The sequence below is a fragment of the Pan troglodytes genome, chromosome 3 (assembly GCF_028858775.2).
Source record: "Pan troglodytes isolate AG18354 chromosome 3, NHGRI_mPanTro3-v2.0_pri, whole genome shotgun sequence".
Taxonomy (NCBI): Eukaryota; Metazoa; Chordata; class Mammalia; order Primates; family Hominidae; genus Pan; species Pan troglodytes.
Window position 1 is genome coordinate 59,381,827 of NC_072401.2, and position 15,604 is coordinate 59,397,430.

The following is a 15,604-nucleotide window of genomic DNA, read 5'->3' on the forward strand; positions in this document are numbered from 1 at the left end:
ATGTGTATGTAAATGTGTATGTGTGTGTGTGTGTGTATGTATGTTTAACAGAGAGTACAGCCAAGACAAGAATCTGAAAAACATTCATAACATATAAATGAGCCAAACTGGAAGGAAAAACAATCTTTTTTAAATATTCCCATCAAAATGGAAGGAAATCCTGTTTATGACTCATAGAATATGGCCTAATTTGGTTGGTATAACCTAATCAAATCCACTTCTGAGATAGCAGAACTCAGAGTGACACCCATGGGAATGAGTCTCTTTCCCATACCTGAGAGTCCAAGTCTTCTCCTTTCATACAGAAATTGGCATCAATGACATTCAGACCCACCAACAGGCCAGCAATTATGGCTCCTTCTTCTTCCATCATGAGGGCATTGGGTTCGTAGAATTCACTGTAAGAGAAATCCACAGAATTCCTTATTGTAACAAAAATCTCAAAAATCCAGAGACAAGGACAAAAATGGTTGATTCATGGTTGAATCATAGTCATCATGGTTGATTATAGCCATCTACAAAAATAGTAAAAAAAAAAACTACAAAAAGAAAGGCTTTAGTAAATATTTTACTTTTAGAATAATAGGTGGATGTTGGCAAGTGGCACTGGAGAAAAAATTTTTTAAAAGAAAAAAATAATAGGCGCATGAATAGATTCTTTAGATAATAGGCTGGCAGAAAGACGTGATTGAACAGTATTGTGGTTGAAGCAGGTATTCAGACTTTTCTGACATATTTGTACTTGTGATGCACCATCAGATAATTTTGCAATCTTTTATGCATCTTAAAACATTTGTTTGGTAGCTCGGCATGGTGGTTCGCACCTGTAATCCCAGCACTTGGGGAGACCAAGGCGGGAGGACTGCTTGAGCCCAGGACTTTGAGACCAGAGTGAGCAACATAGTAAGACCCCATCTCTACTAAAAACAAAAAAAAACTGAATGGATAAAAATTATTGGCTGGGCACGGTGGCTCACGCTTGTAATCCCAGCACTTTGGGAGGCCGAGGCAGGTGGATCACTTGAGGTCAGGAGTTCAAGACCAGCCTGGCCAACATGGTGAAACCCCATCTCTACTAAAAATACAAAAATTAGCTGGGTGTGGTGGTGCACACCTGTAATCCCAGCTACTCAGGAGGCTGAGGCAGGAGAATCGCTTGAACACAGGAGGCAGAGGTTGCAGTGAGCTGAGATTGTGCCACTGCACTCCAGCCTGGGTGACAGAGCAACACTCTGTCTCAAAAAAAAAATTCGTGAAGACCCATAGATAATTAAATACTGCTTATAATGCACCTAAATTACTAATACACACACAAAAAAACCAGTGATGTAATTCATATGATCTAACTATTGCATTCCTTGGTATTTACCCAACTGAGTTAAAAACTTACGTCCACACAAAAACCTGCATACATGTGTTTATAGCAGTTTTACTCTTAATTGCCAAAATTTGGGAGCAACCAAGATGTCCTTCAGTAAATGAATGGACAATGGCATATGACTTAGCACTAAAAAAAGGGAGCTATCGCCAGGCGCAGTGGCTCACGCCTGCAATCCCAGCACTTTGGGAGGCCAAGGCGGGTGGATCACCTGAGGTCGGAAGTTCAAGACCAGCCTGACCAACATGTAGAAACCCTGTCTCTACTAAAAAAAAAAAAAAAAAAAAAAAAAAAAAAAAAATACAAAATTAGCCGGGCATGGTGGCACACGCCTGTAATCCCAGCTACTCAGGAGGCTGAGGCAGGACAATCACTTGAACCTGGGAGGCGGAGATTGCGGTGAGCTGAGATCGTGCCATTGCACTCCAGCCTGGGCAACAAGAGTGAAACTCTGTCTCAAAGAACAAAAAAAAAAGGGAGCTATCAAGCCACAGAGGAAACTTAAATGCATATTACTAAGTGAAAGGTGCCAGTCTGAAAAGGCCATATACTCTGTGATTCCCACTACATGACATTCTGGAAAAGGAAAAACCACAGAGACAGTAAACCCCTGGTAACAACAGTACAATCACAGTACGATCAGTGGTTATTAGGGGCTGGAGGACAGAGAGATGAATAGGTGGAGCACAGAGGATTTTTTAGGGCCATGAAACTATTTTGTATGGTACTATAATGACATATGGACATATCATTATACATCTGTCAAAATCCATAAAACATACAATACCAAGAGTAAACCTTAATGTGAACTATGAACTTTGGGAGATAATGATGTGTCAGTGTAGGTTCATCAATTGTAACAAATGTACCACTCCTGTGGGATGTTGATAATGAGGGAGGTTGTACAGGGGGGAAGGGTATGTATGAAAAATCTCTGTACCTTCTACTCAATATTGCTATAAATTTAAAACCACTCTAAAAAATAGTCTTTTAGATTTTTTAAAAAAATCGAAACAGGCGGGTGCGGTGGCTCACGCCTGTAAACCCCACACTTTGGGAGGCTGAGGCAGGTGGATCACTTGAGGTCAGGAGTTGAAGACCAGCCTGGCCAACGTGGTGAAACCCTGTCTCTACTAAAAATACAAAAATTAGCCAGGTGTGGTGGTGCATGCCTATAGTCCCATCTACTCGGGAGGCTGAGGCAGGAGAATCGATTGAACCTGGGAGGTGGAAGCTGCAGTGAGCCGCGATTGCACCACTGCACTCCAACCTGGGTGACAGAGCACGACTCTCTTAAAGCAAAACAAAACAAAACACAAAAACCCAGTGACCTGAAGTATTCATTTTCAGTCAATTTGACATCATGATTAAAACAACACTGCAATCAATTTGTTTTCAACAAGTTACCTGGGGGTAAAGGTCAACCTCAATCACTGTTAACAATCAATATAATTCACTGATATTAGTTCCTTATTTCTTTTCTGATTCACTATAAAAGATATTAATAGGCTGGGCTCACGCCTGTAATCCCAGCACTTTGGGAGGCCAAGGTGGGTGGATCACGAGATCAAGAGATCGAGACCATCCTGGCCAACACGGTGAAACCCCATCTCTACTAAAAATACAAAAATTAGCTGGGTGTGGTGGTGTGCGCCTGTAGTCCCAGCTACTCAGGAGGCTGTGGCAGGAGAATCGCTTGAACCCGGGAGGCGGAGGTGGCAGTGAGCGGAGATCGCGCCACTGCACTACAGCCTACAGCCTGGTGACAGAGTGAGACTCTGCCTCAAAAAAAAAAAAATATTAACAAATGACAAAATAGCACAAAAACAGCAAGTGAATGAGCTGCAAATTTACTGTTTCTCTCAAAAACTGATCACATGCTATTTTTGTTCTTTGATAGCCTCTGAAGGAAACTGGGTAGAACTGGAATGAACAAGGTTCTTTGACAGTTTATTGTCCCAAAAGCCTCACCTTATGAACTGTTCAGAAGTGGAATATGGCTGAATTCCAACATTCACACATTTCCAAATCTCAGCTAACTGTTAGTTCCATGAACTTTCACAAAAAACACATCTATCTGTGTAATCACTATCATGATCAGGAAAGAGAACAGTACTGAAATCCTAGAAATCGGATTCTTTCTCTCTTCCAATCTCTACCCCCACCTCTCCAAGGTAACTATTATCCTGATTTCTATCACCATAGATTGATTTTACCTAGTTTTGACCTTTATACAATGGAATCATATAATAAAGATGGATAAAATAATGTTGTTTTGCCTCTCCCAGTTGTATCTATGATCTACTGGAAGATTTTGTGATTTTACAAATATATATATATATATACACACATTTTTTTTTTTTTTTTTTTTTTTTGAGACAGAGTCTCACTCTGTCGCCTGGGCTGAAGAGTGGTGGCACGCTCTCGGATCACTGCAGCTTCTGCTTCCCAGGTCCAAGCGATTCTCGTGCCTCAGCCGCCCAAGTAGCTGGGATTACAGGTGTCCACTGCCACGCCCAGCTAATTTTTTTATTTTTTTAGTAGAGACAGGGTTTCGCCATATTGACCAGGCTGGTCTCAGACTCCTGGCCTCAAGTGGTCTGCCCACCTTGGCCTCCCGAAATGCTGGGATTACAGGCGTGAACCACTGCACCCGTCCAATTTTGTGCTATATTTGAATTTAATGCTACATGTCAAGTTCTTGTCTTATTGAGCCTGGGCACATGCTAAGGTGCCTTCTGTTTTCTAGAGGTAAGTCTTGGCCTGCCTTGAGGAGGACCAATATATGCCACAGTGACAGACAGAACACACATAACATAAATCATCCATTTGGGAGGATATGTGTGTGAGGTATGAGAGAAAGTATCAGTGAAGCTGTTATGAATCAAATGTTTCTGATCTACAAAAATGGTGAACTTATATGGTTTGACTTTATACGATGTAGAACATACCAAGGAAAGAAGAAAGTTCAAGAAGGTGTTCATACCTGAGAAGTTCTTTCTTATTGATCAAAGCTTTCATATATTCTGAAAGTTTCTTTTGCATTAATGCCAAACGAAGCCAGGCTCTTCCTCTACCTACTGGTGTCCTACAAAAACACAGAAATCAAACAACTGAAAACATAAGCACCAGAAGCAAAGGCTACAGTAGAATCAGTTCACTTATTCTTGCTAATGGTATTCCAGTGTAACAAGCACACTGAGGTGCTCCTCAGGACCTCTCCCAGTACATTCCCATGCAAGGAATTTTTGTGTGTGGGCTAATGTGACCCGGGACAAATGCTTTTAAAAAGAATTACTGAATGTAACTACAATTTGAAGACACAGCCTCTGGGAGACCCAACTAAAAATGTTCCATCAGATCAATAATAGCAAATCCTTATAAATTCAGTGTGGATTATATAAATGTCCAAAGCATGAATGTGGACACAGGCAATCTAGGCCTCTATCTGATTAAAATTAAACCAGTCTCATTTGGGAAGGTGGTCACTACTTTATAGTTCTAAGGCAGGCTACAGTCACTAGCTCTTCAGGTTAATTTGACAGCTGTTTTAATCTTGACTCTCAAACCCACTGAATACCTTTTTTCCCTAAGTCAAGTACAGCATGCCACCCCCTTAGATACGATTCTCCCAAGTGCTTTAAAAAATAAGCAAATGTTTGGCATTTCAACAAAAAGACAATCTCTCTTAGATGAATAATTATCCCTCAAGAGCACATTTTTCTCAATATTCTGTATACCAATTCTCTCCTGTCAGCACCTATTCATGACATCATGCATTTTGGATTGTTATAAAATAAATTATTCGTACATAATTGTCTTTAGTCTTGCTCTTCAAGGGATAGTTAATAAGAATGCTGTTCCTGAGAAATGGAATTCAACCTTAGACTTACTTAAGTCCTGGAAGATCTTTAACACTTGCTGTTATCTCTGCGGCTTCTGGAACAAGCTTTTCTACCAGTTCTAGAGGCCCCCAGAAGGATTTATTTTGTCCAAGAAAAGTTTTTTTAGCTAAGGCAACAAAAATAAAGCAGTATTTTAATATTCTTTACAACATAAGCGCACTCTCAATACACACACACATACACACACAACTTTTCAGGAAACCAATCCTAGATTATAAGATGGTTTTGGATTCATTCATGCTTTTAGAATAGATAATATTTTGTGAAAATAAAAAATTCCCTACTTCCCAAGACTCAGCCCTTCTTCTTTCACAAACAGTTTGTGGCCTAGCCCTATAATATAATAAAACATTTTAACAATTTAGTGCCTAAAATTGTGTGGTATTAATGAAGAAAACAGCTCAATAGAAAAGAATATGTAATCCAGAAATAGGCTATGGAATATTGGGAAGTTGGTAAGCATAGGCATACAGATTTAAAAAAAACAATCAAACAAAAAACAACAAGAAAAGAATATTGAGAAGGCAAGAAGAAAGGAAACAAGGGTGAACAAGACCAGATACTGCCCTCAAAAGCTTATAGTTAAGTGGAAAGAACACTGACCCAAGAGTCGGGAGACCTGAGTTCTAGCACCTACTCTGCCACAACTCAATGTGTGACCTTGACCAAGTCATGTCTCATTCTGGGCAGGCCTATTTCCACCTGTCAAACAGAACTACTGTACTGTACTTGATTACTTATAATGGCCCCTCCAACTGTAACATTTAATGATCTGTATTTTTAAAGCCCTATAAGTCCATTGAGTCAACCATAACCCTGCTCCTATAAAAGACTGCATTCCAATGGATTAATATTATTAATTCAAGCCTCTTATTCTTTGGCTCCACAAAGAATGCTTTCTTCTATAGTATGCATTGCTAGAAAACAGCTGCATGCATATTTGCATTTTGGGGTGATGGCCTACCTTTCAAGCCATGTTTCAGACAGTGCTCCATCACCACAAAGAATTGCTGGAGAGGTGCATAGTCAGAGTCAAGAGTCCTCCCCAGGTTCAGAGCTGATTCAATCAAGCCCTTGATACTCAGCTTGGCCATGTTCATGAGGTTCATGCGTTCATTAGCCATGAGATAATTAGGATCTGCAGCCAAAGGGGAAGAAGATGAAGGCTGGTTACTAGAAATAGCACATTTTAAAATTCAGTATTAGTTGTATTCTTCTCCACCATGTACTCACTGTGAAAAAAAAAATGCCAGTTTCCTTTAAGAATATCCTCAATGAAGCAGTAAAATGAACTATTTTATCAAATCTCAAGCCTTGAGTAGTCTTTTCTTTCTTTTTTTCTTTGAGACAGGGTCTTGCTCTGTTGCCCAAACTGGAATGCAGTGGCATGATCATAGCTCACTGTAGCCTCAACCTTCTGGGCTCAAGTAACCCTTCTGTCTCTGCCTCCCAAGTAGCTGGAACTATAGGCGCACACCACCACACTGGCTAATTTTTGTATTTTCTGTAGAGACAGGGTCTCACTTTGTTGCCCAGGCTGGTCTTGAGCTCTTGAGCTGAAGCGATATTCCCACTTCGACCTCCCAAAGTGTTGGGATAATATGCGTGAGCCACCATGCCTGGCTGAGTAGTCTTTTAATAGTCTCACCACCACCTCTGCTATCACCCTAACCTGAGCATCTGTCATAACTCCCTACTGTACTACACTCACACTGCTCTCTCTGCTTCCATTCTTGCCTACCCCTCTTTTCTCTGCATAATTTGTGAAGTGCTCTAAAAATAAAGCCCCAATGTAGGAAAAAAAGGGTAAAGGGCTTAAACAAACTTTGCATTATGGTATTTTATTATTCTTTAAACTATGCACTAGCATTATTAGTATAATGCAGTACTAGAACTTAATCAACTCCCACATTTTTAAGTCTTAGCATACAGTGTATGGCTCTCATCAACCAGACGGATAAACTATTTGGGGAAAGGGGCTAAGTGTCACATTTTATTGTACTCATTACCTTCATTTATTGGTGCTTACACTGTGCCAGCACTGTGGGCTGCCTCTTACAATTATGATCTCCATCTCTCCTTACAACATGCTATGAGACAGTCACCAATACAACAATTTTACAGGGAAGGAAAATGAGACTTAGAGAGTAAAGCTTCAGCTGCTCTGCCCTGACTCACTGTATGACCTTGGGCAAGTCACCATCCCATTTTAGGTCAATCAAATAGTTGCAGCCGGCCCATGGGCACAGACAGTAATAAATGACAGAGCCAGAGGCCAGACTCCTCCTGACCATTCTTTTACATGATTATTTTACCTACTTATTCTCTCATCATATTTAGGTATTCTCCCTTCTTTCCGGTGCTAAAGCAGGCCCATAATAGCTAGGTGGTCCAAGGTGTAACAGTTTATAAGTGGCAGAATCTGGACCTGGATCTGACGTGAAAGCTAATGCTCTCTTTACCTTATGCCATGTATATCCTCCCAAACACCAAATATACCAAATGTGTACTGAAAACTAAAGAAGGCCTAGAGCTCTATGATGTATTCCATTTCTTCTTAGGAAGACTAAAAATACTAATAAGGCTATGCTTCCATAATACAAATAAGCCACTTAGCAAAAAACAGACTGTTTAATGCAAATTATCCCAAGCAATTTTCTTCATACAAGGTTTTTATTTATATCTGCTTTCAAAGTTAAATGAGCAGAGTCAAATGGTCAAATTCTAAATTAATCTTCTCATTAAGTTTAAGGACTTACAGATTTGCAATTCCAACTATATAAATCTTGGTTTGTTGTTATGTTGTCTGAGGTTACTTTTGGAGAAACACTTTATGTGAGAGTCAGAATTGGTATATATCACCATTAATTCTTTCTTGCATAACAACAAATGTTTTAGGGCCATAGTTTAAATGTGGCCATAGCTTAAATGTAGATCAACTTGTCAAGGGTAGTATTCTCACAAGAGGACAGCAAAATACTTGGAAAACTATGCCCTGAAAGACAGCCATGAAGAAAACTATCAGATATTAATTTCCATTTATTACCAGCATGTATGTACATTCTAGTGTTTCTGACCTCCTATAATTACTCGAAAAAAATAATAGAGCTGGGGTGTGGGTATGAATATGTGTAGAGGGCTACTAGCCTTCCCACCTGACATCTCCCAATAGATGGCAGGAGACTATGGTTGGTACTAGATAACTGCCTGCCCATAACTTTGAGGCATTCACTCTGCCTCAAGCCTGTAGACCATTAATTCAGGAACTTATAACAAGATTAAACAATGCTGCTAGTCAAAGTTTACAAGCTGATTCCAACGTAGTGAGAACTAGTCATGTGGGGAGAGAGAGACTTGGGTTAAGTAAAAAATATCATATTGAGACATTTTTCCAGAAGTAGTGATAGATTTATACCAACCCATCTACATTTTCTCATCTTGTTCTTCTTATAATCTGCAGCAGAAATGTTTAAGACATCTGGCTGAGGTCTGGAGTGCATGAACTACAGACAGGTTAACTAGCATCTATGGGAATTAAATTTCTGATATCATGGACTCCATTAGTAAGGTGCTATAATCTATTTAAACTAACTTCCATCAAACATAAACAACCTACCCATTCTTTAAAAAACACTACTGGCACTGTTGACATTTTAAGCTAGATAATTCATTTTTATGGGGCTCTGTTCTGAAAACTAATTTTCACAGCAACCCAGTAGTGGGTAACACTAGATGTCAGTAGCACTGACAACTGTTTTTGGTGGGTTAAGACAACCAAAAATGTCTCCAGACACTGCCAAATATTCTTTGGGAGATTAAATCAGGTCCTTCCACATTGAGAACTACTAATCTAAACAAATGAAAGTGAAACAAAAATCTGTTATAGTAATTTGATTGTTAGAGATAAGAGCTTAAAAGTAACAATTCACTCAGAATGGCTATTACTAACAAGACAAAAAATAAAAAATGCTGGTGTGGATGCAGAAAAAAGGGAATTCTTATACACTGTTGGTAGGAATGTCAATTAGTATAGCCTTTATGGAAAACTGTACGGAAGTTCCTCAAAAAACTAAAAGTAGAACTACCATATGATTCAGCAATCCCACTACCAGATGTTTATCCAAAGGAAAGGAAATCGATATAACAAAGAGATATCTGCATTCCCATGTTTAATTCAGCACTATTCACAATAACCAAGATATGAAATCAACCTAAGTGTCATCAACATGAATAAAGAAATGTGGTATATATATACACACACACACACACACACACACACACACACACACACAATTCAGCCATAAAAAGAATGAAATCCTATGATTCATGGCAACATGGATGAGCCTAAAGGACATTATGTTAAGTGAAATAAGTCTGGGACAGAAAGATAAATACCACATGCTCTCACTCATATGTGGAAGCTAAAAAAGTTGAGCTCATAGAAGTAGAGAGTAGAATTGTGATTATTAGAAAATGAAAAGAGTATGGAGGAGGGGAAGATAGGGAGAGGTTGGTTAACAGATGCAAAGCTACAACTAGATAAGATGAGTAAGTTCTAGTGTTCTGTAGCATTGTATGGTGACTATAGTCAATAATTTTCTTTTTTTTTTTTTGAGACAGAGTCTTGCTGTCGCCCAGGCTGGAGTGCAGTGGCACGATCTCGGCTCACTGCAAGCGCCGCCTCCCGGGTTCATGTCATTCTCCTGCCTCAGCCTCCCGAGTAGCTGGGACTACAGGCACCCACACCACGCTGGGCTAATTTTTTGTATTTTTAGTAGAGATGGGGTTCCACCGTGTTAACCAGGATGGTCTTGATCTCCTGACCTCGTGATCTGCCCGCCTTGGCCTCCCACAAGTGCTGGGATTACAGGTGTGAGCCACCACGCCCGGCAATAATTTTTTTTTTTTTATATTTTCAAATAGCTAGAAGAGAGGACTTTGAATATTCCCAAAATTAATAAATGAGTGTTTGAGGCAAGAGATATGCTAATTACCCTGATTTGATCATTACATTGTATACATGAGCCAAAATATCAGTCTGTATCCCTAAATATGTATAATTATTACACATCAAAAATTTTAAAAAGAATATATTGCTCATTGTAAATGAACACAAAAGCTAAAATGAGTGTTATTTAATTCTTATTATTAACATTTTTGTGCTGAATAGTATACAAAAGTATGGCTATTTAGTCTTGCTATGTTGCTCAAACTGGTCTTGAACTCCTGGCCTCAAGCCATCCTCCCATGTTGGCCTCCCGAAGTGCTGGGATTAAAGGTATAAGCCACTACACCTGGCCTACAAATAATGTTGGCTGCTAATAATGAATATTAAATCATTAACCTGATTTGTCACAGAATATTTTCTATTCAACATTACTTGTCTTAAATACTATTCAAGTATAAAATGATTTTGCAAAACTAACCTATCCTGTTAAAAAGGGCTGCAATGACCTGACAGAGTATGGAGGGGCTTCTGAGGGCAGGTGAATTTCTGTTTGTTGGTATGGGTGTTTATTATGCAAGCATGTTGTGTGTGTAACATTGTCCTGAGCTGAATACTTATAATATAGGATTCTTTTCTGTGTATTTTGTACTTTTAACTATATAAAGTAAAAAAAGATTCTGTTATATTGTATAAGCCAGAAAGCCATTTTAAAACATGCATGACTTTCATATCATCATCAGTCAAGCTTTTCCTATGAGAAAAATGATTTAAAATTTTAAAATGTTCGCAACACTGGAATTTAACACTATCATTCCAATAGAGAACTTTCATGCAATTATTTTTTTCAATACATATTGAACATCTACTATGTGTTAGATATTGTTTTAATGCTAGAAATACAGAGGTAATAATAGACTTAGTCCCTGCCATCAAAGTGCTTACTATTTATCGCAGTTGGTTAATACAAACTTATAGAGAACAAATAGGGCAGTGTACAGCAAACACCTGAAATTTCAGGATAAACATAATCATACTTAACAAAGATCAATTTTATTCCAGGACAAATATTTTATTTTATTTTAATTTTTTAATTTTTCAGATGGAGTTTCACTCTTGTTGCCCAGGCTGGAGTGCAATGGCGCGATCTTGGCTCACTGCAACCTCGTCTTCCTGGGTTCAAGTGATTTTCCTGTCTCAGCCTCCCAACTATCTGGGATTACAGGCATGTGCCACCACGTGCGGCTAGTTTTGTATTTTTAGTAGAGACAGGGTCTCACCATATTGGTCAGGCTGGTCTCAAACTCCTGACCTCAGGTGATTCACCTGCCTCGGCCTCCCAAAGTGCTGGGATTACAGGCATGAACCACCACGCCCGGCCCAGAACAAATAATTTTAAATGTTCCATTTGTTTTGTTTTGATTTTTGAGGCAGGATCTTGCTCTATCACCCAGGCTGGAGTGCAGTGGCACGATCACAACTCACTGTAGTCCCAATCTCCCAGGCTCAAGTGATTCTCCCATCTCAGCCTCCTGAGTACCTGGGATAATAAACAGGTGTGTGCAACCATGCCCAGCTAATTTTTTTTTTATTTTTTGTAGAGACAGGGTCTCCCTATGTTGCCCAGCTGGTCCCAAACTCCTAAGTTCAAGTGATCCTCTCACCTCAGCCTCCCAAAGTAATGAGATTACAGGCATGGGTCGCCATGCCCAGCTAATTAAAAAAATTTTTTTTTGTTAAATGACATAAACCTATTCTATGGAAATGTTAGTTTTCTACATTTCTTAAAACTAAGATAATTGATGTCATTAATTTAGGGTTTCAGGCAGGCTGTAAGCATAATACAATTTCCTCTGACATTGGGTGCACTTCTGTGGAGAAGACTGAGAAGTACTGCAACTACACTGCAGTAAGAACTCCAACAATGGTATATACAGGATACCAGGGGAATATGCATAGGAGAAAGGTATCTGACCTGGCTCCCTATTTTTCCTTCAACTTTAGGGGCCCCGTGTGTTTCTATAAATCCTCAGAGGATGAGACTTTTGAGTTCAATCTTAAAGGATAAAAAGAAAGGAGTCACGTAAGGAAGGGGTAGCAGCAGAGATGTGAAGGGAACAGGATGGAAGGAATAGCTTAGGTAAAGGTACAGAAGTATGGAAGAACATAACATACACAGAAGAAAAACAACACTGAAAAAATGCCAGGGGTTTAAGTATTAGAGATGAGACGAGAAAGAGACAATGGCAGACTGCTAAGGACCTTGTTTAAGGAGTACAGATTTCACCTTAAAGTCAGTGAAGACTTTAACGTGGGATGTGATGTCACAAATTTGAATTTTAGAGAAGCCATTCTTGCATCCTTTTGGAAGATGATTGGAAGGGTGCATGAACTCAAAGCTGAGGAGCAAGTAAGGGTCTACTGCAATGGCAGAGGAAAATAAATAATAAAGGGTAGAACTAGAGCAGTGGGGCTGTATGGAGAAGAGGGAGTCAGCATGGAGAGACATTCTGGGGTAGAATGTTAGCATTTCATAGCTTGACTATCCGGACATAGTCAAGGAGAATGGAGAGTAACTTCCCTATTTGTAGTTTTGGCGATTAGATGGACGATGGTGCAGATCACATTGGTGGGGAATACAGCAAGAGCACTGGACTAAAGAAATCATGTGGAAGTGACTATAGTTAAAATAATACATTATGTTGACTGGTTCTCAAATCAATGTTCTTTTTTTCCTTTTTTTTTTTTCGAGACAGAATCTCGCTCTGTCACCCGGGATGGAGTGCAGAGGCGTGATCTCAGCTCACTGCAAGTTCCGCCTCCCAGGTTCACGCCATTCTCCTGCCTCAGCCTCCCGAGTAGCTGGGACTACAGGCACCTGCTGCCACGCCCGGCTAACTTTTTGTATTTTTAGTAGATACGGGGTTTCACTGTGTTAGCCAGGATGGTCTTGATCTCCTGACCTCGTGATCCGCCCACCTTGGCCTCCCAAAGTGCTGGGATTACAGGCATGAGCCACCGTACCCAACCTCAATGTTCTTTCAAAAAGCATGTGATTCTTCACTGTATCTCTTCAAGACTGCTAATTTCCATATAAGGGTATTTTAATAAACTTTACAGAGTCATGTAGCTCATTTAGTTAATAGTGATGATAAAAGTGACCTGAAGTCATATAGCTAACAGTGACAGTGAGTCATATTGTTCTGAAAACAAATCATGTCACCAAGGTGCCATTTTATCTCCTTATAATGCAATGACTAATGTTCATACAGCAAAATCTTGAAATGTTTTCTAAATAACTGAAGGAAAAGAAAGATATATTTAATATTAGTATTAAGTATGTTATACCCAATTCTTGGCAGAGAATAATTGATATTAATATGTAGCACAATCATAGTTATTCTTCAGAATTTTCTTATTATCTAACAGATTAAAGCTTTTATCTTATATAAGAAACAAAATGGTTATCACACAGAAGACTTTTCAAAGATGTGTAAGAGCTTTTGGCTGGGCGCAGTGGCTCACGCTGGTGGCTCACGCGGTGGCTCAGGGAGGATCATCTGAGGTCAAAAGTTTGAGACCAGCCTAGCCAACCAGTGAAACCTCGTCTTTACTAAAAATACAAAAACTAGCTGGGCATGGTGGCAGGCACCTGTAATCCCAGCTACTAGGGAGACTGAGGCAGGAGAATCGCTTCAACCCGGGAAGCGGAGGTTGCAGTGAGCCAAGATCACACCACTGCATTCCAGCCTGGGAGATAGAGTGATACCCCCATCTCAAGAAAAAAAGAAAAAAAAAAGCTTTAATATGAGATTAAAAACAACAAACTAGCAGAAACATATAGAAAGAAAAGCTTACTCTATGTTGGGAATGACTGAAGAACAAAAATTTTAAATAAATCTATTTTGAACTTTTGCAATAATTGTTCTTAGAGTATAAAACTGGACAGAAAATGAGTCCTTGATTGTGAAAGAAAGAAGTGAAAGTACTAAAAAGACCTTAGCGTATAAAACTGGACAGAAAATGAGCCCTTAATTGTGAAAGAAAGAAGTGAAAGTACTGAAAAAGACCTTGTAATAAAACACCATTTAGTTAGCCTGATGACACTTATTTGTATGGGACAATCATGAACTTTTATTCTATCCTCATTTACAAAAAAAAAAAAATTATAATAGAGTCTTAGGACCCTTAGAATATCTATATATCTATATCCATAACTATATCTATCTATTCTTAATGGCATCTCAGGTATCATATTTCTACTCAATAATAAGAAAATTTACTTAAGTAACATTTTCTCTGGATTGAAATCTGTTAAAGGGGTTAGTCAAAAAAAATTAACCAGCCAGGCTTGGTGGCTCACACCTGTAATCCCAGCACTTTGGGAGGCCGAGGCAGGTGGATTACCTGAGGTCAGGAGTTCGAGACCAGCCTGGCCAACATGGGGAAGCCCCATCTCTACTAAAAGTACAAAAGTTAGCTGGGTGTGGTGCCAGGCACCTGTAATCCCAGCTACTCAGGAGGCTGAGGCAGGAGAATCACTTGAACCCGGCAGGCGGAAACTGCAGTGAGCCAAGATTGTGCCATTGCACTCCATCCAGCCTGGGCGACAACAGCAAAACTCCATCTCGAAAAAAAAAAAAAATTAACCATAAATTTACTTGTCCTCATTGCTACCTTTTCTTGGTAACAGTATAATCAATGATGAACTTCACTGAGTTAGGACTTGTCATCAGAAAGGATTAATATACTCATCCATGGAGCCAATTAACCTATTATATGACTTCAGGCAAGAAATCTCACCTCTTTGAAGCTTCAATTTCCTCATCAGTAAAATGAGAGGGTTGGGCTTGTTCAGTTTTTTCCCTTGGAAACCATGCACATTCGTAATAGTCATAATGACATATAGCAGCACTGATTCTCAAAGGGAGAGACATATTAATATACCTGGAACCAGAGAAATGACATGTTCTGTTTGGAAAATCCCACAAATGATTGATACCAAATGAACTAGATCCTTTCTACTCTCTGGTCTCGGAACATCAACACTGGCATAACCAGGAAAGCTTTTAGACAAGGGAAGCTGTAGACTTCAACACTACCACTGAATCAGGTTTTGCCCTTTAACTAGATCCCCAAGCAATCTGTATGTGCATTAAAGCTTGAGAAGCACTGGCCTAGATCACTCTCCTAGCTAGCATATTATAATTCCATGATTTCACAGTTGGCTTCATCAAGGGCAACTAACATACATGTATATAAGTAGAAAGCCCTAGGAGGAAGGAAATAATAAAGATTAGATCAGAAATAAATTAAAAAGCAAAAATAACTACTGAGAAAAATCAATAAAATCCAAAGTTGGCTCTTTGACAAGAT

General features: G+C 39.3%; 1 protein-coding gene across 28 annotated transcripts in view; it reads right to left on the bottom strand.

Moving 5' to 3' along the window:
• RUFY3 (RUN and FYVE domain containing 3) overlaps window positions 1-15,604 on the bottom strand; it is a 103,913-nt gene that overhangs the window by 39,671 nt on the left and 48,638 nt on the right. For all 28 annotated transcript variants that reach the window (XR_010156579.1, XR_010156576.1, XR_010156578.1 and 25 more), the window contains 4 exons: window positions 6,248-6,421; window positions 5,272-5,389; window positions 4,365-4,466; window positions 275-398 (listed from right to left, as the gene is read on the bottom strand). Coding sequence is in view for 19 of the 28 variants with exons in the window: in XM_009447769.5 (XP_009446044.1) it covers window positions 275-398; window positions 4,365-4,466; window positions 5,272-5,389; window positions 6,248-6,421 (518 nt within the window). In the remaining 9 variants the exon portion in view is untranslated. The remainder of the gene's footprint in view (window positions 1-274; window positions 399-4,364; window positions 4,467-5,271; window positions 5,390-6,247; window positions 6,422-15,604) is intronic.